The sequence below is a fragment of the Ictidomys tridecemlineatus genome, chromosome 1 (assembly GCF_052094955.1).
Source record: "Ictidomys tridecemlineatus isolate mIctTri1 chromosome 1, mIctTri1.hap1, whole genome shotgun sequence".
Taxonomy (NCBI): Eukaryota; Metazoa; Chordata; class Mammalia; order Rodentia; family Sciuridae; genus Ictidomys; species Ictidomys tridecemlineatus.
This window is the reverse complement of record NC_135477.1, coordinates 134,314,158-134,340,647: the sequence shown is the minus strand read 5'-3', so window position 1 is coordinate 134,340,647 and position 26,490 is coordinate 134,314,158. Positions and strand designations below refer to the sequence as shown.

Below are 26,490 nucleotides of genomic sequence, written 5' to 3'. Positions count from 1 at the left end.
CACCACATGTCACATTTAAAGAATTTTTCTCCAGGAAACTTCCAACATGCTGATGAGAAGAACAGTAATAACAGAAGTCTTTGCCAATTGTTTTCATCAGTACAATTTCTTTGCAATATGAGTTTGTTCATGTAAGTGAAGCTGATGGGATATATCAAAGGCTTTTCCCCATTGTTGACATTCATGGGGCTTCTCTCCAGTATGAGTTCGTTCATGTGAGCAAAGATGAGAGGACTGAGTGAAGGCTTTGCCACACTGCTTACATTGATAGGGCTTCTCTCTCTCTCTTTTTTTTTTTTAATTTTTTAAAGACAGAGAGGGACAGAGAGAGAGAATTTTAATATATATATATATATATATTAGTTCTTGGCAGACACAACATCTTTGTTTGTTTGTGGTGCTGATGATCAAACCCGGGCCGCACGCATGCCAGGCGAGCGCGCTAACGCTCGAGCCACATCTCCAGCCCCAATAGGGTTTCTCTTGAGTGTGAGTCCCTTCATGTCTGTGAAAGAAAAAACAAGAAAAAGACTTTTCCACATTGTTGGTATTCATTAGGCTTCTCTTCTGCATGAATACTTCCATGTATGTGAGGTTCACTGGATGTGTCAAGGGGTTCTCCACATTGTTGATATTCATAAGTCTTCTCTCCAGTATGTGTTTTTTCATGCCTGTGAAGATGATGGGATTGAGTGAAGGCTTTGCCACACTGCTTACATTGATAGGGCTTCTCTCCAGTATGTGTTCTTCCATGACTCTTAAGGTGACTGGATGTAGCAAAGGCTTTTCCACATTGTTGACATTCATAGGGCTTCTCTCCCCTATGAGTTCGTTCATGTCTGTGAAGCTGAGAAGATTCAGCAAAGGCTTTGCCACACTATTTACATTCATAGGGCTTCCCTCCAGTATGAGTTTGTTCATGTTTGTGAAGCTGAGAAGATCTAGCAAAGGCTTTTCCACACTGCTTACACTCATAGGGCTTCACTCCAGAATGGGTTTGTTCATGTATGTGAAGGTTAGAGGCAGTACTGTAGACTTTTCCACATTGTTGACATTGATAAGGCTTTTCTCCACTATGAGTCCGTTCATGTCTACAGAGGGAAAAAGAAGTAGTGAAGACTTTTCCACATTGTTGGCATTTATTGGGATTCTCTCCAGTATGGATTTGTTCATGTATCTGAAGGTAAGACAAAGTAGTGCAGGCTTCACATTGTTGACATTCATAGGGTTTCTCTCTAGTATGTGTTCTTTCATGTCTGTGAAGTTTAGAGGAGTCAGTGAAGGCTTTGCCACACTGCTTACATCCATAGGGCTTCTCCTCACTATGAGTCCGCTCATGTATGTGAAGATAGGAAGAAGTACTGAAGGCTTTCCCACATTGTTGACATTCATAGGGCTTCTCCCCAGTATGAGTTTTTTCATGTCTGTGAAGTTTAGAGGAAATACTAAAGGCTTTGCCACACTGCTCACATTTATAGGGCTTCTCTCCAGTATGCATTTGTTCATGTCTGTGAAGTTTAGAGGACTTAGTGAAGGCTTTGCCACACTGCTTACATTCATAGGGCTTCTCTCCAGTATGCATTTGTTCATGTCTGTGAAGTTTAGAGGACATACTGAAGGCTTTGCCACACTGCTTACACTCATAGGGCTTCTCTCTAGTATGCATTTGTTCATGTCTGTGAAGGTTAAAAGAAGTAGTGAAGACTTTTCCACATTGTTGACATACATAGGGTTTATTTTCCGTATGAGTTTTTTTATGTGAGTGAAGGCTAGACAATAGAGCAAAAGCTTTGCCACACTGCTTACATTCATAGGGCTTCTCTCCAGTACACGTCCATTCATGTCGGTGAAGGGAAAAAGAAGTAGTGAAGACTTTTCCACATTGTTGGCATTCATTGAGCTTCTCTCCAGCATGGAATTGTTCATGTATCTGAAGGTAAGACAAAGTAGTATAGGCTTTTCCACATTGTTGACATTGATAGGACTTCTCTCCAGTATGCGTTCGTTCATGTCTGTGAAGGGAAGAAGAAGTAGTGAAGACTTTTCCACATTGTTGGCATTCATTTGTTTTCTCTCCAGTATGAATTTGTTCATGTATCTGAAGGTAAGACAAAGTAGTGAAGGCTTTCCCACATTGTTGGCATTTATAGGGTTTCTTTTTCATATGTGTTCTTTCATGTCTGTGAAGTATAGAGGAGTTAGTGAAGGCTTTGCCACACTGCTTACATTCATAGGGCTTCTCCCCAGTATGAGTCCGCTCATGTATGTGAAGGTAGGAAGAAGTACTGAAGGCTTTCCCACATTGTTGACATTCATAGGGCTTCTCCCCAGTATGAGTTTTTTTCATGTGAGTGAAGGCGATTGGACTGAGTGAAGGCTTTGCCACACTGCTCACATTCATAGGGCTTCTCTCCAGTATGCGTCCATTCATGTCTGTGAAGGGAAGAAGAAGTAGTGAAGACTTTTCCACATTGTTGGCATTCATTGGGCTTCTCTCCAGCATGGATTTGTTCATGTATCTGAAGGTAAGATGAAGTACTGTAGGCTTTTCCACATTGTTGACATTGATAGGGCTTCTCTCCAGTATGCGTTCGTTCATGTCTGTCACGGGATAAAGAAGTAGTGAAGACTTTTTCACATTGTTGGCATTCATTGGTCTTCTCGCCCGTATGGATTTGTTCTTGTATCTGAAGATAAGACAAAGTAGTGTGGGCTTTTCCACATTGTTGACTTTCATAGGGTTTCTCTCTAGTATGTTTTCTCTGATGTATTCTAAATAAACTTTGGTAAGCAAAGTCTTTCCCACATACGTTACATTTAAAAAGTACTTTCCCAGTGTGCGTGATCACGTGACTGTATAGACCTCACTTTGAAAAGCTTTACCTCCCCTATGTGTTCTTGTGTGACTTTGAACATCTATGGGAGAAGATGAGGCTTCATCACATTGTTGACATTCATCAGGTTGCCACCCAGTACGAGAATCTTCATGCCTTTGAATGTCATTGGAACAGCTGATGACTTTCCCACATACTGTACTTTCATAGGGTCCATCTCCAGTTTGTGTTAACATTTGTGTATGAACACTTTTGAGAGAAACCAGAGATTTCCTGTATAGTTTCAATTCACCTGGCTTCTCCTCACATTCTTCCTGCTTGTAGCATTCGGGTCCATAGTGAGATGTGATCTGCCTTTGATTGCTCCCCAAATTTTTGATCCGATTTTCAATGTTCTTCTCATCACATTTGATTCCTATAGATGCCAGGTTTCTGAGGACTTCCAGCATCACATCTCTGTAAAGGTTCTTCTGGGAAGCATCCAGCAAATCCCACTCCTCCTGCATGAAGTTCACAGCCACATCCTTGAAGGTCACTGACATCATTTTTGTCTTCTGTGGCGACCCAGCGTCCTCTCGAGGAACCTCCAGGCACCCGAGATGGGGGTGTGGGGGGGGTCACAGGCAGCAGAGTCACCTGAGTCCCTGGAGCAGAGAACTCTGGGCTTGAAGGATGAGAAGCGGAGTCGCTGAGGAAGAAAAGCCGGAGATTGGGCACACAGGCTTATTTCTTAAGTTTACATCCCCACAGATCTCTCTTTCTTATATAAAAGTATAAGTAACAGCTCTGACCAACCATCTTCTGCCCTTGCCATAAGGGTTCGCTCCTCCATGGGCCCCTCCGCTTCGGGAGGACGCACCCATGAAGACCTTAGGCCATAATAAAGGAGGGTGCAGGAAGGATTGCAGGAGGATGGATCCACGGATCCCAAAACCCAAGACCTCTGAGTGACATGCTCTGGTGATGGCGGTTGGCATGCTCCCCCCTCAAAGCCGTCTCCTCCAAAAACATGCCAAGGCCACCACGAAATCTCCTAGTGAAGATTTCAGGACAAAGCAAGAAGAGTAAACAGGAGGCATCACAATACCAGCCCTTAAACTATACTACAGAGCCATAGTAACAAAAATGGCATAGTATTGGCACCAAAACAGACATGTAGACCAATGGTACAGAATAGAAACACAGACACAAACCCATATAAATTCAGTTATCTTATACTAGACAAAGGTGCCAACAACATACATTGGAGAAAAGATAGACAGTGTATTCAACAAATGATGCTGGGAAAACTCGTATGTAGCAAAATGAAATTAAACTTCTATTTCTCACCCTGCACAAAAATCAACTCAAAGTAGATCAAAACTACTCCAAGATTTTATCTCACTCCAGTCAGAATGACAATTATCAACAATACAAGCAACAATAATTGCTGCTGAGGATGTGGGGAATAAGGTACACTCATATTGCTGGTGGGTCTGCAAATTGGTGCAACCACTATGGAAAACAGTATGGAAATTCCTCAGGAAACTTGGAATAGAACCATCATTTGACCTAGCTATCCTATCTCACTCTTCAGTTTATACCCAAAGGACTTGAAATCCTCATACTAAAGTGACACAGCCACATTGATGTTTATAGCAGCTCAATTCACAATAGCTAAACTATGGAACTAACCTAGATGCCCTTCAACAGATGAATGGATAAAGAAAATGTGGGATAAATACACAATGGAATATTATTCTGCCTTAAAGAAGAATGAAAATATGGCATTTGCAGGCACATGGATGGAGCTGGAGAATATTATGCTAAGCAAAATAAGCCAATCCCAAAAAAACAAAGGCCAAATGTTTTCTCTGATAAGTGGATGCTGATCCATATGGGTGTCGGGATGGGGGGGGATGAAGGAATTTTGTATTGGGAGAGAAGAGGGGAGGGGAATGGGTGTGGAGGTGGGAAGGACAGTGGAATGAGATGAACATTATTACCCTATATATGTGTGTGACTCTGCACCATGTAGAGACCGAAAACTGATTAGTTGTGCTCCATTTGTATATAATGTGTGAAAATGCATTCTACTGTCATGTTATTTGATTAGAATAATTTTTTTAAAACATTAGAGGAAGATGAGGCCAATAAATAAATAAATAAAAATAAGAAGGGCCTTGAGATGTAGCTCAGTGGTAGAGTACCCCTGGGTTCAAAAAAAAAAAGAAAATTAGGTCAAGAAGGTATTCATATTGTATTGCACTAGTCAAAAATCGGTTTCAAACATCAAAGGCAGAATCTGAGTAACATAAAGGAAGAAAATGTTGGAGGGCTATTTGGTGGCCCATCAAATCCATGGTAAGACTGAAGATGTCTGTAAAAAGACTCGGAATTATGAAATTACATGTTCCCTGGAAGTCTGGGAGTTTTCCATATTCCCTTGATTGGGCATCCAGTAAGAAATATCAGATTTAGGGCTGGGGATGTGGCTCAAGCGGTAGCGCGATCGCCTGGCATGCATGCGGCCCGGGTTCGATCCTCAGCACCACATACAAAGAAAGATGTTGTGTCCGCCGAAAACTAAAAAATAAATATTAAAAAAATTCTCTCTGTGTCTTACAAAAAAAAAAAAAAAAAAAAAAGAAATATCAGATTTGAAAAGATTAATTCATCTGGTCCAAGTACTCTTCTGATAATTGAGTCCTTCCTGTCACATTCCTACACTGTGGCTTCTAGGGACAGGAAGTGCCTGACTTTCTAGTGGGAGCCGGTATTCCAACAAGATTCACATGAATTTCTTGCACCAGAATAGGACACGCATGCTGGATAGCCAAAAATTGACAAATGCCTACTACCCATCTAACCTGACTTTAATAAAATATTTCACTAGGAAGCAATGTCAATCACCTTTCAGCATCTACACTGACCATATACATATATATATATTTTTTTTTTTGCTTCAGATCTCCTACTGTAATAAGTATATTTCTAAATATGTTAACATTGAACCATCCCCCATTCTTAGAATGAAACTCATCTGGCTGTGTTGCTGCACTACTTAATGTACAGCTGGATTCCATTTGCTAATATTTAGGATTCTTCAAGGATAATTCATAAGTGAGGTTGGTGTGCATAATCCTTTTCAGGATTTAGTACACATTTTTTTATTCTATTTTTAATACTATGGGTGATTTCTTTCTCTGTTCACTGGAGCAGCTTAAATACTTTCAAATATTGCCTATGTTTGGTATATACATTAATTTACTTAATCTCTCCAATAGCCATATGAAGTACAATTATTCCATCTTTCACAGAAAAAAACTGGCAGAATGGGTAAGTAACTTACCTAAAGTCCTAAAGCTAATCAGCATGAGAGTTATATGTGTTTCTCAAAGATGTGAAAGCATTTACTTGCAAAATGTATCTGGTACTGTTACTCCTTTGAACAAGGAGTTCTCAGACAGTCGTTTTTAAAGTGTTGTTGTGGACCAGGGACATCTACATAACCTTGAAACAGGCTGTGGAATCAGAACACCTAGGATGGGTCCCAGCAGTCTGTGTGTTGACAACACAGATGAGTCTGATGGTGTTAAAGTTTAAGAACCACTGAGCTAGAAGTATAATCATATTACTTAAAAATCCAAGGTAACATGGCTGAACCAAGAGGGAAGAGCAGATATAAAGCCAGGGCTTAAAATCTTTAGCAATGTCTTTTGACTTTGTTTGCAAAACTCCTCTTTCTTCCTTTGGGGAATTCTTGCCTCCACAGCAAAGCAGTTGGGTGATTTTGATGATATTCTTCAACGAGGACCCTACTCTGTAGTGGGCACATGATATTCTAGACATTCTTAATATTCTATTTGCTTGACTTAGCAACTGTCCCAGGCAGGGGCCTGAAATCCAAGTCAGGGCAACTGGAGTCCCTCCAGGGACCTACATTTAGGAGTGGGGAGAAAATGCTTTTTTTTGCATTTTGGATGTGGGGCAGATATTAACTGGGGAATATTGTCTAACAATTTCTCTATCTGTAGAAAAAGCTCTCCTGCAGAGAATACATCCAGAATAATGGGCAAAAAAAAAAAAAAAAAAAAAGAAAAATTTTGAAAGACCCAAGGAACTTAACTGAGACCTTGGGTCTCTCATCCTGAAATGAGCTCCACCCTGAATTTACCAATTACACAAGCCAATAGACTCTTCATGCTCAGACTATTTAGAGTTGCCTTTCTGTCACTTGCAACAGAAAGCATGGTGTTAACCGCACTACAGGCAGGGAGTGTGCAGTGGGTGTTAATCTCTTTCATAATCATAATATCTTCTTTCTCAAATCTATTAGAATTTTGGCAACATGAAGGGGCTTCATCTAAATTCCACTTTTATATGATTTCATAGCTTAAACATTGTGTAATTACAGAAATTTGGCTTTTTTGTGTTGTTGGTCCATAAACGTGTATTTATTTTTTTAACCCAAGCAGTTACTTCCATCTGTCACCAGTGAGCCATGACACTTTTGTTCCCCTGCAGCTGGCAGCTGCCACAGAAAACATCAACCCTAAACTGCAGACTCCTTCGGGAATTTGTTTTCTTGGAGGGAAACTGAACAGGGCCAATGTTGGCAGCTCTCTTTCCTCTGTTTGGTTCAACCATAAGGAAAGCCCTGACCCATGGGAGGCACTTAATAAATATTTATTAAATAAGTGTAACAAAAACCTAGGAGAAACTGAAAATCACAACAGTATTTAAAAAAATACTGAGGATTGTATTTCAGCATCCATGCATCAGTTTAGGACGTGTGTTTGCTTTGGCGACTGTTAAGTATCAGGGGTGAGTGTTGTTACAGTCTGACAGGTTGTATCATGGCATCTTTAGAGCTTAGGCAGACACAAGCATCACACCTGTGCCCTCAGACCCATGCCTGAGCTTGTCAGGTGGTGGGTGAGAAATGAACATTCAACTGCTGCTTATCTCTGACCCAGCTTCACCCTCTCAGCTGTCCTGGTAAATTACTGTACCATCCTGACTCCTAGTAGAGCTGGCTTAGGTGTGTCTTTCTGGAATGTTTATGGCTAGTGAGATTCCTACCAGAGTAACACTAAGCACATCCCTCTGCTGAAGTACCATCTGTAATGGGATATAAATTCCAGTGAAAAGTAAGCTCTGAGAGACTGATTCATTCTGGCTAAAATTCAAGAAAGGTTCCCTTGACACACCATTGTGGTTTTCTCTGTGTTTCTAACATTTTTGAAGACTGGCCTCTCTATGAAGAAAACAATTAGGTTTCCTGGAAGGTTTTTCTTCACTCAAGGTAAATTCATTTAACCTTCAAATATGTTTCAGCTACTTGAGCCTAAAAAAGTACACTCTTTAAAAAAATCTTTAAAACATGAACCTTCTGAAAAAACTGTGACTTTTATATGGTCCAGCTGTGGTCTGCTTATCCTTTCTGGACATTCTTGACATTCCTAGAACAAAAAAAAAAAAAAAAAATATGTCTTTGGTGTTTTGAGTAATCTATTTGTGAAAATTTTTTGATGAATTGATATTGCCACTAAGTCAACACCTTAAATAACTTGCCTTTTTTTTTTTTTTTTTTTTTTTGTCCCATTCTGTTTCCTTCGAGTCATTCCTTTACATAGCCTAAGAATCTGGTGCAAAATGGATCTGACCAAAGAACTAAAAGGAATCCAAATATTTAGAAACGTGAAACCTCACAAATGTAGTCCATATGGTAGACCCCTGGACATTTTCAAAATTGGTTCTATTCCCTTCCTGGAGCAGATTGTAGGCATGCATGGTGGCACACTTCCAACAGTTCCTGCTACTCTAGAGGCTGAGGAAGGAGGACCACTTGAGTCCAGTAATTCAGGGCCAGCCTGAGCAACATAGCAAAATCCTGATTCCTTTTAAAAAAAGAAGGAGGTGGAGGAGGAGGGGGGAGGAGGGAGAGGATTAAGGGGGAGGAGGGGGAGGAGAAAGCAGGTTTTACAAGTGTCTGGCTATATTTGAGGGCTTTTTCTGTAAATGCCAAACAGAAATCACTCTCTGATGATATATTTGTTTCTGAACAAAAACTAATCTATAGATCTGTTCCTGTGGAATTTTGTTGGAGTTTTGGAGGAGATCATTTTACCTCTCCATGCAGGTGAGAATCATAATAATAATATTGTTAATTATGGAAATATACAAGTTCCAATTTGCAAAAATACAGTGTCAAAGCAATCCTGCTGACACACCTGGGAGGTTTTGGCATGCCCTAAAGACGCTGTTTGCCTCTACCAAACAGTCTTAGGTATCTTTGAATAGTGTAGCAGGCACTCCCATTTGGGCAAGGAAAGTTTTGGGAATGTAAACTAAGACAACAAAAGACAACTCTTCCTAAAGAGGGTTTTACATAGATATCTGCTACTACCAAAAAAAAGAAATAAGTTCCTTTTTAATATTTAGGAAAGTCACACAATATCCAGGATAATGACAAAGAAAAGTTAAAGTATTTTTATGGAGAAAAATATTAGTTATCTTTAAATGCAAATATGTAACTCTGATACCTCCGGTTATGGGTGATGAATCCTGCTTCCTCACAGGTTGAAGTTTGAACATTAGACAAGCACGTCAAGGCAAGCATATAAAGCAGGTTTATTTTAAAAGGGGTAACATACACTTGGGAGAAGGGGGCCATAGCTGGTATCCTGGTATCCCAGAAACTGAGGTGTTCTGCCCTTTTCATAAATCCTAGGCTTCCTTTGTTCTCCTGCCTTTTCCCCCTAATCTTTCTCCTTCCGGGGTCTGTGACTAGGCTCAGAAATGCTCAGTAGGATGGTCAAAAGGTGGAAAACAGGTGGGCTGAAGGGGAAAGGGCAGGATGCAGCAGCCAAGGACACATTTACAACCTCAAGGCTCCCTGTAGGGAGGAGCAATTACGGGGATTGGTTACCTTGGTTACAGGGGCAGGTTCTCAATAAGGGTGGAGGAAGGGCTCTGAAGGAATTAACATTTTAACCCCTCTGGGGACAGTCTCCAACTTCCCGAACTCACTCAAATTGGCCTCCTTGATCCGACCTGACTTTACTTACCCCTCTATACTGACTGCCTGTCTAATTCTGGCTTCTACATTTCACTGCTTTGAGCCTGCCCACTAGCAAATGAACTGAGTTCAAGAGTTTTAAACTATATAAATGCTAGTTTTAAAAACGTTTTAGAAGTTTTAAGACTTCTAATTCAATCAGCTCTTTCAAATCATTTAATCTTATTTTATTCTTGGTTTATCTAAACCAGGCATTTCTGTTTAGGTCTACCCTATGTTTTGTGACATAAACCTCAACCTTCTTTCAAACTTTGTTGTTCCCTCTAAGGTTTCCAAGACATTTCAAAGCATCCCTCTGGCAAACGTTCTCTTAATAGAATGTAAAGTTCAGCTTTAGTCAATTCCTAAAGCCTTCCAAATTGATCCAGAACTTGTTTTCCTCCTTGGACATTCTGTATATTTTCTCTCTTTCTGGGATAGGAACAGAACCCAGGGACTCCCTGCTTAGCACGCCCTCTACCACTAAGCCACGCCCCCAGGACATTCCTTATTCTTATCTTCCCCGACAGTCTGACTCCTTTGGTTCTGAGCTATCTCTTAATTACCTGCTGCAGGCCACTTACTCATCTGACCATTTTGGACTGGAGAGTGATCTGTTAGAAGGTTTGGGTCCACACACAGATAGCCAGGTGAAAGAATTTCTAGTCCCCAGCCTGCTCCCCATCCCCAGGGCGATCCTGAGAGTGTTGCCCTTCTGCCCCGCTTACTGTGTGGTAGATGAGATCATTGCCTGCTTTCAGCTTTCTTAATTAACCCTTTCGGGCTTAATTACACTGAGTGGCTCATACCGTAGTTTATAAAAGGTTAGGGGGAAAATCCTAACAAAATGATTTCTTCTTCTTCCTCTTTCTCTTTCTCCTCCTCTACCTCCCCCACCCTTCCTTCTCTTTCTCCTCCTACTCTCCTTTTCCCCCCAATATTGGGGATTATAACCAGGGGTGCTCTACCACTGAGCTTCATTCCCAGCACTTTTAATTTTTTTTTTATTTTGAGACAAGGTCTTGCAAAGTTCCCCAGGCTGGCATGGAACTTGTGATCCTCCTGCCTCAGGATCCAAGTAGCCAGGTTGAGAAGTGTTCACCACCTCACTCAAGTCAACAATATAGATTTCTTTAAAATATTTTTATTTTGTCAAAAAGAGAGAAATATTATTCCAAAAGACTTTTAACAAATGTAGATGAAACTAACTTAAAAGTTTGCAACCTCTGTATTTCAATTTTTTTTTTTTTATTCTCCAAGTTCTTATGAAGTATCAGTGGCATAATGGTTTTAAAAAGAAGTTTTCAAGTTTGAGTAACTAAACATGAAAAGGGTTTTCTGTCTTGTGACCCCCCCACATCTTCTACCCTAAATCTTTTCACATCACATTTACGCCATCACAGGTAAACAATTTTAGCAAGAGAAATATTTGTTTTCTGCTTGTAGATTAGCTGCTGAAGGTGGAATTGAATGTTTAGGCCTGACTAAAGATCAGTTGTTTTTCCTAGGATGAAACTAGGGACCACAGTGTCAAGGGCTCTCCCATGACCACTGTGTTGGAGTCTGGGGTTTGGAAGGGAAAACAAGGGGCAAAAACCAGGAAAGGGAAAGAGATCAGGGAGAGTGTTCTTTTGAAGAACCGCTCATGGCTGATTGCAGGAACTGAAGGCAACCTATTGTGAAAAGAAAAGGAGTGTTTGACCTAGTGCAAGTGTATCCAGGTTGCTCAGCAAGAAGATTGGCTGCTTTCTAGTAGAGAACTATTGTTATTCTTTCTTTCTCAGGCTAGGCAGCACTCACCCTTAACAATATGACCTCAGGACAGAAGGACAAATGGAAGTCCACATACCATATGCCAAAATATTTAAAAGTTACAAATCAAGCTAATGAATTGTGAAATGAAATATATCTTCCCATCTGCTATAGTTTCAATCCTGAATGTTCCCCAAAGGCCTGTGTGTTGGTATGGTGCTACTGAGAGGCGGTGGAACCCTTAGGAGGTGGGGCCTAGGAGATATTGCCCTTATTCTCTCTCTTTGCTTTCTGACTCCCATGATGTAAGCAGTTTCTTCTGTTTCATGTGCCCATCTTGATGTACTACCTTGTCACTGGCCCCAAAGCAATAGGGCCATTGACCATGGTGGGATTGAAACCTCCAAAATAACAAGTCAAAATAAATCTTTCCTCTTTTGAAATTGGTTATCTCAGTTATTTTGTTATAGTAACAGAATGCTTAACAGATATATCGCATAAGTACTTAAAAAGCCAGAGCTTTGCATTTAAATGTGGCTGTGCTGGAGAGCTAAACCCTGGACCCAATTCCTCAGTCCCTTGCTGGCCCTGCATTCTTCCTACTATGGGATTTTCAGGTACTATGAAGGGCTTTGCATGCACCCAGGTCCACACAGCCCATATGTTTAACCCTTGCTCTACCAAGAAAAACCCAGCTGCCCTCTGGCCACATTTTGGGCCTGGGGTATGCACACCTGTGCAGTTTGCTCTGGGAGGAAGGACCCAGAGAAGGGGGCACAAAAGTAATAGAAATGGGATCCATGCTGGTACATTTTCTGAAATACAATGTTCTGTGATGATGGAAATATTCTATACCTGCATTATCCAAAATGGTAGACATTGGCCACATATGGCTGAGAACTTTAAGTGTGGCTAGTTCTGTTGTTAAATTTAAATTTAACTAATTAAAATTAGAATTTAAACATCCACATTTAACTAGTGTCTACAGTAATAGAGAGCACAAGCTCTCAGTAGCCCTGTCTCCTTGACCTCTCCCCTTAGAGATGAGCTGAATGGAAGGAGGTCTAGTTGGGCCAGGCTCAGGGACCCTCTGAGGATCCATAAGGTCTATAAGTGGTACCACCGTAGTTGGGCAGAATGGCTAAAAGAAATTCTGTTTCCCAACTCATTAATAAATATGAATTGCATGCTTAGCATAGGCAAGATACATTGCCAAATGTTGTAAAGATAAATAAGATTTGATCTCTACCCTCCAAGAGCTCACAAATCAGTCTAGTAGGTATATAGAAGATATTATAATATAAGATAAACTCTGGTAAATGTGCTAGTTGCAAAAATCATAGGAATACAGGGGATTTCCACTATGGCATTTGGGAATAGGCTGGGGAAAGAGAAAGGATTTTGAGCTGGGTGGTGGAAAGGAAGAAGGAAATGCAGGAAGAAAACTCAAGGGGCATATAGAAAGGGTAGAGTACACCAAGCCTGGGTGTTTGTTTGTTTTGTTTTCCTCTTTAGTAATGGGGATTGATCCCAGGGGCACTTAACCACTGAGCCACATCTCCAGCCCAATTTTTTTTTTAATAATTTTTTTTAATATTTATTTTTTAGTTTTTGCCGGACACAACATCTCTGTTTGTATGTGGTGCTGAGGATCGAACCCGGGCCACACGCATGCAAGGCGAGCGCGCTACAGCTTGAGCCATATCCCCAGCCCATCTCCAGCCCAATTTTGAATTTTATTTAGAGACAGGGTCTCACTGAGTTGCTTAGCCCCTTGCTTTTGCTGAGGTTGGCTTTGAACTCTGGATCCTCCTGTCTCATTCTCCTGAGTTGCTGAAACTACAGGAGTGTGCCACTTTGTCTGGCAGCTCAAGAGGTTTGATGCAGGAAGATCTGGAAGAAGGAGCATGCTGTGAAGAAACCACTAGAACCATCCAAGTTATAGGGGCTGATCTAAGGAGAACATTAACAAGACAGGAATGAAGGGGCAGATGTGGGGGGATCCTGAGCCAACTGGACTGGCACAATCTGGATGTGAGAAATAAGAAAAGAAAGAGCTTAAGGTGGTTGGGAGTGGAGTTTCTGAAACTTAAGTGCAGTTCTGAAAAGAAAATACCTAAACTCCAATTTTTTTTTTTTTTTTTAAATATTTATTTATGTATTTATTTTTTAGTTATCGGCAGACACAACATCTTTGTTGGTATGTGGTGCTGAGGATCGAACCCGGGTTCGGGCGCATGCCAGACGGGCGCGCTACTGCTTGAGCCACATCCCCAGCCCCTAAACTCCAATTTATCACCAATAAACCCATTCCCAGGTAATGGCTGAGTAAATAATTTCAGCTTGAAAATATGATAAATTTAGGGAATTTCTTTAAATCACATGTAATGGGGGCTGGGATAGAGTGCTTATCTAGCATAAGTGAGGACCTGGGTTCGATTCCCAGCACTGCACAGATAAATAAATATTACATGTAATGTCAACTACATAAAACAATGCATCAGCTATCCTTCAGATTTCACATGAAGATTGCTTATTTTGGAAGGTATTTAGAATATAGCCTATCCTCAATACTTTGTTCTCTCTGCACACTCATTTCTCCCATACTACTTAATCCACAACCAACGACAGCTCCTCAACTTTCACATCCATTCACATATGCCCAGTCTTTACCCAAGTGCCATGTTGATACATTCAATTCAAGGAATAAGGTCAAGTGCAAATATTGTTTCAAGGGTTTTTCTCCCATGGTCTGGAGAGTATCCCCTGCTTAAGGGAATTGAGATACTAATCTCAACATGTATTACTAGAGCAATTTTATATGAACTGCTAGTTGTTGTGTGTACCTCATTTTCAGTTAACAAATTCAGGAGCTTGAAAACAAAACAAAGTCCCTACAATCCCTATTGAGTGCAGTGATTTAAAAAACTGCCCCCGCCCCACACTCCTCAGTAACTCAAGCCTCTCTGATTTAGCATCTCAGTCCACAGTCCAATCTCCAACCATTACCCCAATCCAATCATTACCGGCTGACCTCTGACCCCAAGACCCTGTTAAAACTATTCTTACCAAGGTCACCAATGGACTTCTGAATTTCCAGATTAGGTATCTTTATCACTGACACTCATTCTATAGAATTTGTCATTGTGAACCTTCACATTCCAGTTCCAAATATTCACTTTCTCTGGTCTCCTACCTCCCTGACATTTCAGTTCCAGTTGTACATACCCCTTATCTCCCATGCAATCCCTGGTGGTCTTTCTGTCTAGCCCCGTGCTTTCATGCCCCCCTGTGCCCAGACATGCCTACCACATTCATGTCTCAAATCTCCACCACAGACCCTCCGATATTCAAGTAAGTCCTGACCTCTCTTTCATAATGCAAACTCTGAGGCCAGTATTACCCTGATACCAAAGCTAGACAAAGACATCACAAGAAAACTACAGACCATTACTCCCTATAAATATAGATGTAAAACTCAACAAAATATTAGCAGACCAAATCCAACAGCATGTAAAAAGGTTTATGTACCCTGACCAATTCCTGGATTTAGCCCAGGAATGCAAAATTAGTTTAACATATGAAAATTAATCAATGTGGGCTGGGGATGTGGCTCAAGCTGTAGCACGCTCGCCTGGGCATGCCTGCGGCCCAGGTTTGATCCTCAGCACCACATACAAACAAAGATGTTGTGTCCGCCGAAAACTAAAAAAAAAAATATTAAAATTCTCTCTCTCTCTCTCTCTCTTAAAAAAAAAAACCGCCTTAAAAAAAAGAAAATTAATCAATGTAATATACTACATTTCTAGCTGCTACTAAATGTACAGAGCTGGAAGTCCCTCAGGCAAACGAAATATACTCAAAACTATATTTTTTAAAAATTGCAATATGTCACTGTGTGATATGATATTTATTTTTTGGTTTGCATCTATGGCTCTTGGCTCAAAACTCCCTCCCCAGTGCAGGCCACAAAAACTAGAATTTCTTCTCCTCAGGTGAGTCACAGAAACTCTAATCTTTCCGTGCTTTCAGCAGGCCATAAAGAAACACAACTCAAAATCAGGAAGTTACTATTGCAACAATATTATCGAATCTACAGATCTTACTCAGATATTTACAGCTATTGCAATATATAGGCACAGTTTATAACAAAACAAAATCCTCGATCTTGATCTTGTACTGTATGTTATTCACTGGCTATGTTTTTTTTTTTTTTTTAGTTGTCAATGGACCTTTATTTTATTTATTTATATATGGTGCTGAGAATCAAACCCGGTGCCTCACACATGCTAGGCAGCACTTGGTCACTGAGCCACAACCCCAGACCCTGGCTATGTGTTTTTAATTGCCTTTAATCAGGAAAAATTTCTCTTTTCTTTTTTGTGTGTAGTGGGGTGCGGTCTTTCCTGACGTTAAGATTTTTCAAGAGTGCAGGTCATTTATTGTGCAGAGACTGCTCAGTTTGAGTTTGGCTGGTGTTTTGTTCTGTTTGAATTCAGATAGCAGAACTGCCACAGAATTCTCAGTGCATTGTATCAAGAAGCACATGACATCAATTTGTTTCTAGCTGGTGATTTCAACTTTGATCTCTGGATAAGGCTGGGTCTTCCAGTTTTCTCCACTGTAAACTAATTACTTTTCTCTTTGTCATTAAGAAGAATCTTGCCAGGCAAGGTGGCCCATACCTATAATCCCAGCAGCCTGGCAGGAGTATTGAGAGTTCAAGCCAGCTTCAGCAATTTACCGAGGTCCTAAAGCAACTCAGCAAGACCCTGATTTTATATTTTATAAAATATAAGAAAGGTCTGGGGATGTGGCTCACTGGTTAAGCACCACTGGGTTCAATCCCTGGTACAAAAAAAAAAAAAAAAAAACAAAGAGGAATCTTGCTGAGAACTCAGGAGTCACCAGCGTCAAGCATGAGTTCCTCACCTGCAAGGTCAGAATAATAATAGTGCCTATTAGGTATTCATCATCTTGATTCCAGCTGGAGGGCTCAGCTGCCCTTGTGCCAGGCTTCATTTGTGTTCTTGACCTGGTGAGTCTCCCCCAGCCTCTCCAACCTCAGGATTCACCTCTTTATCTCAGATTCCTGGGCTAATCCTCAATTACTATTAACAATCTTCATTTGCATATAAATAGTTACACAATGATTGGAAGACTGCACACCTGTTTAGGGGCAGGATTGGATTTTGTTTATCTTTGAGTCTTGGAGTATGTTAAATTGTTGCTACCTTCCAATGAATGAGTACCTAGGTAAGGAGAGACCCAGTGAAAGTGATTTGCTTGGGTTTTCAAACTTATGTCCCAGTACTGAGTCTCTAGACTTCATGAAAAATGAAATGTATAAAAGCCCTATTGAGCAGGCATGGTGGTGTATGCCTGTAATCCCAGCGACTCAGAAGGCACAAGGATTGCAAGATTAAGGCCAGCCTCAGCAATTTGGTGAGACCCTCAGCAATTTAGCAAGACTCTGTCCATAAATAAATAAATAAACAAACAAACAAACAAACAAACAAACAAATAAATAAATAAACGAACTAGGATTATCTCAGTTGTAGCTCCTGGGTTCAATCCCCAGTACCAAAAAATAAAAGAAGCCCCATTGAAAGATAATAATAAGGATATAAATGTATTTTGCTTACAAATCAAACAATTTACATCTGCAAGAGATCATGATGACCAGGTATTTCAATTTTCTTATTTTATAAAAGAAAAGGAGGTGGGGGTGGGGCTGAGAGTATAACAAAGTGTGTGGAAGGTTGTGGTTGCAGTCCCCAGCATGTCAAAAAAGGGAGGCATAGCTAACCTCTCCCCAAGAGGAAGCAGAGCAGAGCCTAAAACTAAGACTTTATGTTCAGGGATCCTTCTTGGTGCTAAATTCTTTCTAGTCTTTGTCCAGACCTTTATAAGCAAAAAAAAAAAAAAAAAAAAAATTATGACTTTGGAAAGATTTCCAGAGATAACAAATTGGTTTCTTCCTTCATTTCTCTCTCTTTTTTTTTTAAGACTATTCTTCTTTTTTTAAAAAAAAAATTTTTGTAGTTGTTGATAGACCTTTATTTTATTTATTCATACATGGTGCTGGGAATCGAACCCAGTTTCTCACACATGCCAGGCAAGTGAGCTACTGCTGAGCTACAGCCTCAGCCCCTCATTCCTCTTTTTCTTGATGTAGAATTCACATAAATTAAAATTAAACTATTAGCCATTTTTAAGTATAGCTTTCAGTGACATTTGCTATTCTAGTGTTTTTGTTTTTACATTTTTTAAAAAAAATTAAAATTTCATATGTAAAATTCCACTGGATCCTGTCCCACTTACATTCCAGATAAAGTCATTTTCAGAGCAGGATAGGTAAAAGGTTGTAGAGAGAAAGAATGTGAGCAGTCCTCCCTTATCCTCCCAGACAGACTCCTGAAAGGAGACTCTGAGTTAACTCTATAGTGGTCCCTCACCAAAGACACTAAGTTACTCCTCAGTCACACTTTTTTATTGCAAAAAAAAAAAAAAATTGTATTGTTGTTGTTTATTTATTTTTTCTTTTCCCTGTGAGGCTATACAGGAGAGGGGGAAAAGTAACTTTTTCTTAGGTTTTCTGGGGCCTTCAAGTTCATAGATTGACATGGATGGTGTATAGATCAGTGGTAGAGTGCTTAGATACTGTGTGTGAAGGCCTGGGTTTGATCCCAAGCACTTAGGAGTGTGTGTGTATGTGGGGGGGGGAGGGGGATTAACAGGAGAAAAGGCATGTTTATTGATGTTTACCATGGTTTGAATGTGCTCCTCAAGGTTTATGTGTTGGAACCTTAATTCCTCAATGTGGCAGTGTTAAGGAGGGGAGCGCCCAGTTGAAGTGTCTAGGTCAGGAGGGGCAGAGCTCTCAAGAATGAATTACTACCATTCTTGCAGGAATAGCTTCCACACGCATCTGCTTGCCCTTCCACTTTCTGCTATAAGTTGAAGCAGTGCAGAACTCTCACCAGAAGCTGATAAGATGCTGGTACCATGTTCTTGGACTTCCCAGATTCCAGATCCAGGACCCCAAATCACCCTCTTTCCTTTATAAATACAAATCTCAGGAATTCTGTTGCAGCAACAGAAAATGGACTAAGATAATATTAACATTTTTATGTGCACAGAGGCTTCACAGAGAAGAAGTAGAAACCCAAAGAAGTGGTTAGAAGCAGGGATTTATATATCATTATAACAAAGGACAATAAATTGTGAAGAAGTAACGAGACCAGGAGTTTGGGCTCCTATGGGCTATCAATTGTGAGAAGGTGACTAGGAAATGTACATCAGATAAGAGTTATTTAGTAAGGTGTGTTATGCAAATAAGAGTCATCCTCTTCCTAGTAAGCATAAGGGGTCACCTTTATAAAATGAAAATTATGCAGTGGTTTTAGGCAGAAAAGGGCGGGAAATAGAGTTCTTTCTCTGTGCTGTTTCTCAGTTGCCTTCAGTTCAAAATAATCTCTGTGTCAAAGTGGCATACCACTTTGTAGTATATTTTGATCCAATTTGCCATGGTTATTTTGCTCTGAGTGCCAAAACAAGAGGAGAACAGCCTAGTAACATTATTGATAGTTTTGGTTTGACTCATTTTCCAACTGACAAGAGTTGGGGTGGTGTCTGTTAGAGTGTTTGTCTTTGGGTGTGTCCCACCCTCACCAATCAACCCAATCAAAGTAGGGTCCACCCTCACTTGAAGACCTCACTGAAATCCCCAGCCTATGGGGATTTCCCTCCTCTGAAGCCAGCTTTTGGGACTACACATTTCCTTGTAAGCACAAAGCCCTGGGGTTTTGAGAGGTGTTTTTTGTTTGGTTTGGTTTTGTTTTTTGTACCAGGGATTAAACCCAGGGGCACTTAACCACAGAGCCACATTCCCAGCCCCTTCAAATATTTTATTTAGAGACAGGGTCTTGCTGAGTTACTTAGGGCCTCCCTAAATTGCTGAGGCTGGTTTTGAACTCATGTTTCTCCTATCTCAGCCTCCCAAGCTGCTGAGATTACAGATGTGTGCTACTGTGCTCAGCCTAGAGTATTTTAAAAAATTTATTCTATTATTTAATTCCTCATTCAGACTCCACAATTTGAAGACTCTTTATATTTGGAATTTTATATTTGCAGAGAATGCTACTTTTTCTTTATTTGACAAATGTATATGAGTATGTTTTAAGGCCACCTTTGCAGTGCACACCTGTAACCCCAACTTCTGGGGAAGCTGAGGTAGGAGTATCACAAATTTGAGGCCAGCCTGGGCAATTTAGTGAGACTCTGTCTCAAAAAAAAAAAAAAAAAAAAAAAGGTTGAGGGTTTAGCTGAGTGGTACAATGCTTCTGGGTTTAATCCCCAATACTGGGTGGGGGCGGGGGAGAGCTCTTATTCTCTGAGAACAAAAATTTATTAGGAATGATTGATAAGATATTCTGATCTGAAAAACATTTATCGAACTTCCTAATAGCTGCCATGATGATAATTGCTAGAGATGAAAAGATGAGGTGGGGGCTGGGGATGTGGCTCAAGCGGTAGCGCGCTCGCCTGGCATGCGTGCGACCCGGGTTCGATCCTCAGCACCACATACCAACAAAGATGTTGTGTCCGCAGAGAACTGAAAAATAAATATTAAAAATTCTCTCTCTCTCCCTCCTCTAAAAAAATAAACAAATAAAGTTAAAAAAAAATAATCATATCTATTCCTTACTACCATTCCTAACTGCTGAAAACCATTAATTTGTTTAAAAAAAAAAAAAAAAAAAGAAAAGATGAGGTGGCAAGAGTGGTACTCAAGGAGTCATTCGTCTTTTTTTTTTTTTTAAGCTGTAGTTGGACACAATATCTTTATTTAGTTTATTTATTTATATGTGGTGCTGAGGATCGAACCCAGGGCCTCACTCATGCTAGGCAAGCGCTCTACCACTGAGCTACAACCCCAACCCCAAGGACTCATTCATCTTAAGGTGGGAAATCCCAGGTGTCAGTAGATTCTTTCATTGAACTAAACCAAGAGACCTCCAAGAGATGTTTGAAATTCTCATTTAGACCAGGGAAGGTGTGATCTTATAGGACATCCTCACAAAAAGGGAGGCCTAAGAGTTCTATTAACTCTCTTATAAACAATTTATTTAAATGATAAACAACACTAAATAACTGGTGGGAAGGGATAAACAGTCAATGAAAGGATATGCTGGTTAGCTACAGATTGGATGCTCATCTAGACCCCAGCTTGAACATGCCCTCAGGCTTAAACCATTTTTTTTTTTTTTTTAGCACAAAAATATAAGACAAATTCCATGATGCTCACCTATGGCCTGGATAGAGGCTCTCAGGGAGAGAAGTGCAAGTATTGACATTTCCAGAAGAGGGTTGGAAAGGGAGAGTAGAACCATACAATTAATTTTCATGATAGAGATCCTGAAGAAGAAAATAGAGGTGCTTACTTGTGATTTCAGTTTAATTGGTAACACACCCTGAATGTTAGACCAAACCAAAATTGTTGGTTTCATCTGAACTTCAGAGGAGTTAGAGACTATGGACTTAATTGTGCTGCCCGCCCCCACATGGGACAATAAGCACCCATTAACTTCTTCCAGAGTTAAGTGAGTCCTCCAGACAATACAATCTAGCCAATGACTGACAGAACAGGATGCTATACATGTTGTGGCTGCTACTGCAGTCTATGCGTTGGTAAAAGTTCTGCTTTATTTCCTGCTATTTCAAAATTCTTTTGAAAAAATTGCTACCATATAATGACTTAGAACTTTTACTTCCTGAGTCAGTCAGCAAGAAATCTGATATGTGGTGCTTAACTGAAGAAGATGACTCAAGGATAGTGTTAGTTGGAGATGACTATATATTCTGCATTTTACTGGAAACTGGAGATTTTGTGCTCACACTGAAATAATACCTTATTAAACATGTGTTATATTATGTCAAGTATTCTCTGATTACAAATGAAAAGAAAAAAAAAATCTTAAGCAAATAACCAAGAAAGTGGAGACACTTTGGGGAGAATGTTGGAGCCGGGAAGAAAGGGGCACCAGGCTTGGAAAGGGCAGAGCCCAGGGTACCTCCAGGGGCCTGGGGAGCATGCACAAATTCAGAGATGAAAGCTGCCTCACTTGGTCAGATGTCCCCTTTCTGTATGAAAGAAGCTGATGGTCCCTTTATTGCCCAGGTGTCACCTCTAGGAGAATGACAGGACAATAGGGTGGAACCACAGAGAGAAATAAGGCTGAGAGGTTTTGCTACTATGGTACAGTAGGAAATTGGGGGTGGGGGGCAGTGCGTTGCTCATCCCATGCACACATTAATAGTATACCATGTATCCAATGAAAGGCAAGCTTTGCCTATTTACCATAGTAGAATGATCTACACATTAAGTGATGGGTTCTTTTTGTTGTTGTTATTGTTCTGCTGGGGATTGAACCCAGGGCATTGTACATATGAGGCAAGCACTGTACCAACTGAGCTACATCCCAGCCCCAGATAATAGGTTCTTTTTTAACATTCTATTTTCAAGACTTTTGGGGTGTATGAGTAGTGTAGTGTGTGGTACTGGGCATCAAACCCAGGGTCTCCTACATACCACTGGGCCACATCCCCAGTCCTTATTTTCAAGATTTTTTTGAAGAAACTTAATGAAGTCCTAGTGCAGTGATTTAGTCAAGTATTTGACGAATGGAAAATAAAGGATGAGTCTAAGCCTCTTGGTATGCAATCTAAAACAGGTGAGAGGAGAACAAGATGGAATCACATATAATCAAGGGCAAACTTCTTATCTGAGTAGCTTTTTTAAATAGAATGTAAATTTTTAAAAAAATGATCCCAAAGCATATCATTATTTTTTTATGCCATAGATGTTAATTGGCTTCTAGTCTTGAGTGTATATGTGTGTGGATACATACATATAAATTTTGGTGTCGCTGTCCTTCATATCCAAAAAGTATGCTAAGTCTTTCTAAATATATGGATGGAAAACCATAATTAACAATGCCTATAATATGGACATATAAATATAGCTTTTACAGTCACTATTTTAATAGCATGTTCTTCTTTAAAGTGCCACTGTCTCACACAAGTGTCTATTCCTAATAGCTACAATTTGTTGCACACAATTCTAATGCAAGACCTGTGGTAGGAAAGTTATGGAAATGCTCTTCTAAAAATCCAGAACAACCCAGCATGCCTACAGTGAGCCAGAGTAGGTCAGATGTGTGGATGTTGGCTTCCTGCCTACTTAATGAATTATCTTAATTTCTAGAGAGCATACCATTAAACATTTCTCCCTCTTCCAGCACTTGAAAGATATGAGAATCCTGGAAATCCTCACTCCAGTCTACAACAAACATTTAACATTTCATATAAATAAATAAAGATGGTACCTCTTGAACTACTTATTTCCTTATCAACTGATCAACTGCTTTTTAAAAAAAAAATATTTGTTTTTTAGTTGTAGTTGAACACAATACCTTTATTTAATTAATTTATTTTTTAATGTGGTGCTGAGGATCGAACCCAGGGCCTCACATGTGCTAGGTGAGCACTCTACTGTTGAGCCACACCCCAGAACCCCCCACCTTTTTTTTTAAGCTCTAAAAAACTAGGGCTGGGGTTGTGGCTTAGTGGTACAGTACTTGCCTCTCACACGTGTGAGGAACTGGGTTCAATCCTCAGCACCACATAAAATAGATAAAGGTATTGTGTTTATCTACATAAAAAAAATGTGTTAAAAAATAAAAATAACTTGGGAATTTTTTTTTCTATTATTTAGAAATGGAATAGGTGCCTATTTGAGTCCCTCTGTCAACCTCAGCCCACAGACTAAAAACACATTAGTCATTCAATTAGCACTTCTGAAGGGAAAAAAAATACCAAACAAGAAACTAAGAAAGCAAACTCTTTGATCTTTAGATCATCAGATTTTTCCAAATCAAGTTTAAGAGTTTGTATTTCAACTACCAGACTGAAATCCCAGAAACCTGGAGAAACAAACAAACAAACAAACAAACAAAAAAGGCCCTGTGCTTTTGTTAGAAGTTGCAAGATTTGTGGGCCAGCCCAGGGAAGGTGCCTTCATTCCTGCATGAATATTCCCGGGTTCCCTAAAGAAGCAAGAGTAATTTCTTTTGCAGGTCTTATTTCTGCTGGTTGTGCCTGCAAGATATTGCAGGAAGACATACAAAGAATTTGTGGCTTACCTTCAAGCAGGCCTGGGTTCCAAGTCCCCTCAGACCCTTGGCTGAGAGGTTGTGACTGAATTGTGTCTTCATGTGTTTCTTCCATATGGAAATAGCAGGATCTGGTTCCAGGTCTGTGGCAGGATGGTAAGCGATGGCTACAGTACTCAGACTAGTGCAAAACAGTAGTAAGTCATTCTGTAAGGAATGGTGACTGCTAGTGTTGACCCTGCATTTTGCTTCTAACAGATGCCTTCAAACCCCTGGGAATTCTGGTGAAATGGAGATTACAGTGAGTGCCCCTTGAGAAACTTAAACATTATTCTGCCTCATTTCACACAATCCTGAGACTTGACATTTTAAATTTATTTATTTGTGGTATTGGGGATTGAACCCAGGGCCTCACAGGTGCTAGTCAAGAGATCTATTGCTGAGCTATATTATCCAGCTCTTCATTTATTTTTAAAAAGATAGTGGAAGAGATGTTGTGTCCGCCGAAAACTAAAAAATAAAAATATTGGGCTGGGGATGTGGCTCAAGCGGTAGCGCGATCGCCTGGCATGCGTGCGGCCCGGGTTCGATCCTCAGCACCACATACCAACAAAGATGTTGTGTCCGCCGAGAACTAAGAAATAAATATTAAAAATTCTCTCTCTCTCTCTTTCAAAAAAAAAAAAAAAGATAGTGGAAGAAGGGAGGGCAACCCACTCTGGCACTTGACTGTCTGTGTTGTGGTCCAGGGAAATGCCTTGAAATGGTTTCTTTCATGGATGTATTGATACTTTACACTTAGGGATGCTCAGGAGAAGCCCTAGGATTCATGAGGGCTTCTTCTAAGCTCACTTCATCTAAGGAGTAGCCTAATATTTTCACCTGTGTGCTATACAAATACCGTCCTCTTTGTGCCAAATGTTGGGGGGATTGTAAACCTTTAGAAAACCTTATGCAGTTTTATAGACTGGCTTAGGCAGCCTAGACATCAGAAAGAAAACAAGGTCATCTTGAGGGTCTACAATACTCTAAGGCCCAACAGTTCTCCTCCACATTCATAAGCAACATGTACGGGGTGCTCATTACAGGAGGGTATGTGGAGGCAGGGGATAAACATGATCCAGGTGTCCACCTCTGAGGATGGGCAAGCTAGACATGGAGATGAGCCTATAAAGTCCTTTGTACCAGACTAGATGTACACATAGCAATATGGTAGATATGAAAACCATGCTGAGGGAATAGAACATAATAAGATCATAATACATATGACTTACACAAATTAAAAATGCAGTAACTCATATAAAAGAATATACATTAAGGGTAGAGTGCTTGCCTAGCATTTGCAAGACACTGGGTTCATTCCCCAGCACCACATTAAACACATGAAAATTGTTGCCTATGGCCAGGTGCGTTGGTGCATGCCTGTAATCCCAGTGACTTGGGAAGATGAGGCAGGAGAATCAATCATGAGTCAAAGCCAGCCTCAGTAACTTAGTGAGGCCCTAAGCAAATTAATGGGACTCTGTCTCAAAAAATAAAAAGGTATATAAGTAATATAGAAATGAATTAAAGTACATAGGCTATATGCAAGTACTCTGTCTATATAAGCAACATAAGCATCCTGAAATTTTCGTGTCCTCTGAATAGGGGTAAGGAACTCCTCACGTGGAGACTGACAGCTGACGGTACAGGGTTCTTATATTGCAATATCATAACTAGGTACATTATATTACTAATCATAAAGAAATACTTAATAGAAGAAGCCATTATGTGATAAACATGAGAAAGGTAGAAAGTAGCAGAAAGGCTGTTTTCCTTAATACTGTTTTACTTCACTCTCCCTGCCAGCAATGAGGGCCACATTAGCACTTCTGAGCTCCTCCTTCTCCTACCCCTACATCTGAGAATTGTGTCTGCAATCATCACTTTGAAATCGATTTGATTTGTGTGGAAGGTGATTCTCCACTTGGGGGTTAGGAAAGAGAGAGGGTGTTTGGAAAAACTGTGAAGATTAATAGGATCTGGACTTATGCTGATAAGTTGTAAGGACATTCCAAGTTTATAACATGATTACTGACTTGGAAATAGAAATATCCAGACCAAAACAGGCCTATCTAGAAATGAAGGAATAGCACACTGGACAGCTATGCAGTTTGGCACACCAGGGCTGGAGCTTTTCTTGAACCAGTGCTGGGAGCTTTCAATCATGCTGTCTTACGAGTGGGACTGAAGCCAACAGCTTCTCATTTGAGCTTTATAGATTAAAAAAAAAAAAACAATTATAGCCAAGTGTGGTTTTCATTTTCACTTAACAGTTCTAAACTTCCTTTTGAAGTACTGTCAAGTTCTAGGTAAGCATGTCTGTCTCTGCCACATCCTTGTTATTCTTTCTTCTTTTTCTTGTCAATGATAAGTCTCTCTGATGCTTTCCAAACCTTGGGACATTTGTGTGTTTTATTGTACCTGATATCCATGCCTAATGGGTTTGGAAAGGGAAGTAACTAGTTGTCCATTAGACAAGAGGAACAATTTCTCAGTTCTGAAAACTTAGAATGTTTAATACCATGTTTTCGAAATATTTGGAAGAGAAAAGCCTAAACACTTAAAATATATATATATTTTTAAAGAGAGAGAGAATTTTAATATTTAATTTTTAGTTTTCGGCGGACACAACATCTTTGTTTGT

At 40.1% G+C, this 26,490-nt stretch overlaps 1 protein-coding gene across 1 annotated transcript; it reads right to left on the bottom strand.

The window, feature by feature from the left end:
* Positions 1-359: 359 nt before the first annotated feature.
* Positions 360-2,857, bottom strand: LOC144377355 (uncharacterized). Its single transcript, XM_078048170.1, has one exon. It carries the CDS (start codon positions 2,735-2,737, stop codon positions 878-880), a length of 1,860 nt encoding a protein of 619 aa, XP_077904296.1. The 5' UTR covers positions 2,738-2,857; the 3' UTR covers positions 360-877.
* Positions 2,858-26,490: the final 23,633 nt, after the last annotated feature.

What these genes read in the sequence shown, in the direction of transcription:
- LOC144377355 (XM_078048170.1), bottom strand. Translation starts at nt 2,737, where the DNA reads ATGAAAGTCAACAATGTGGAAAAGCCCACACTACTTTGTCTTATCTTC.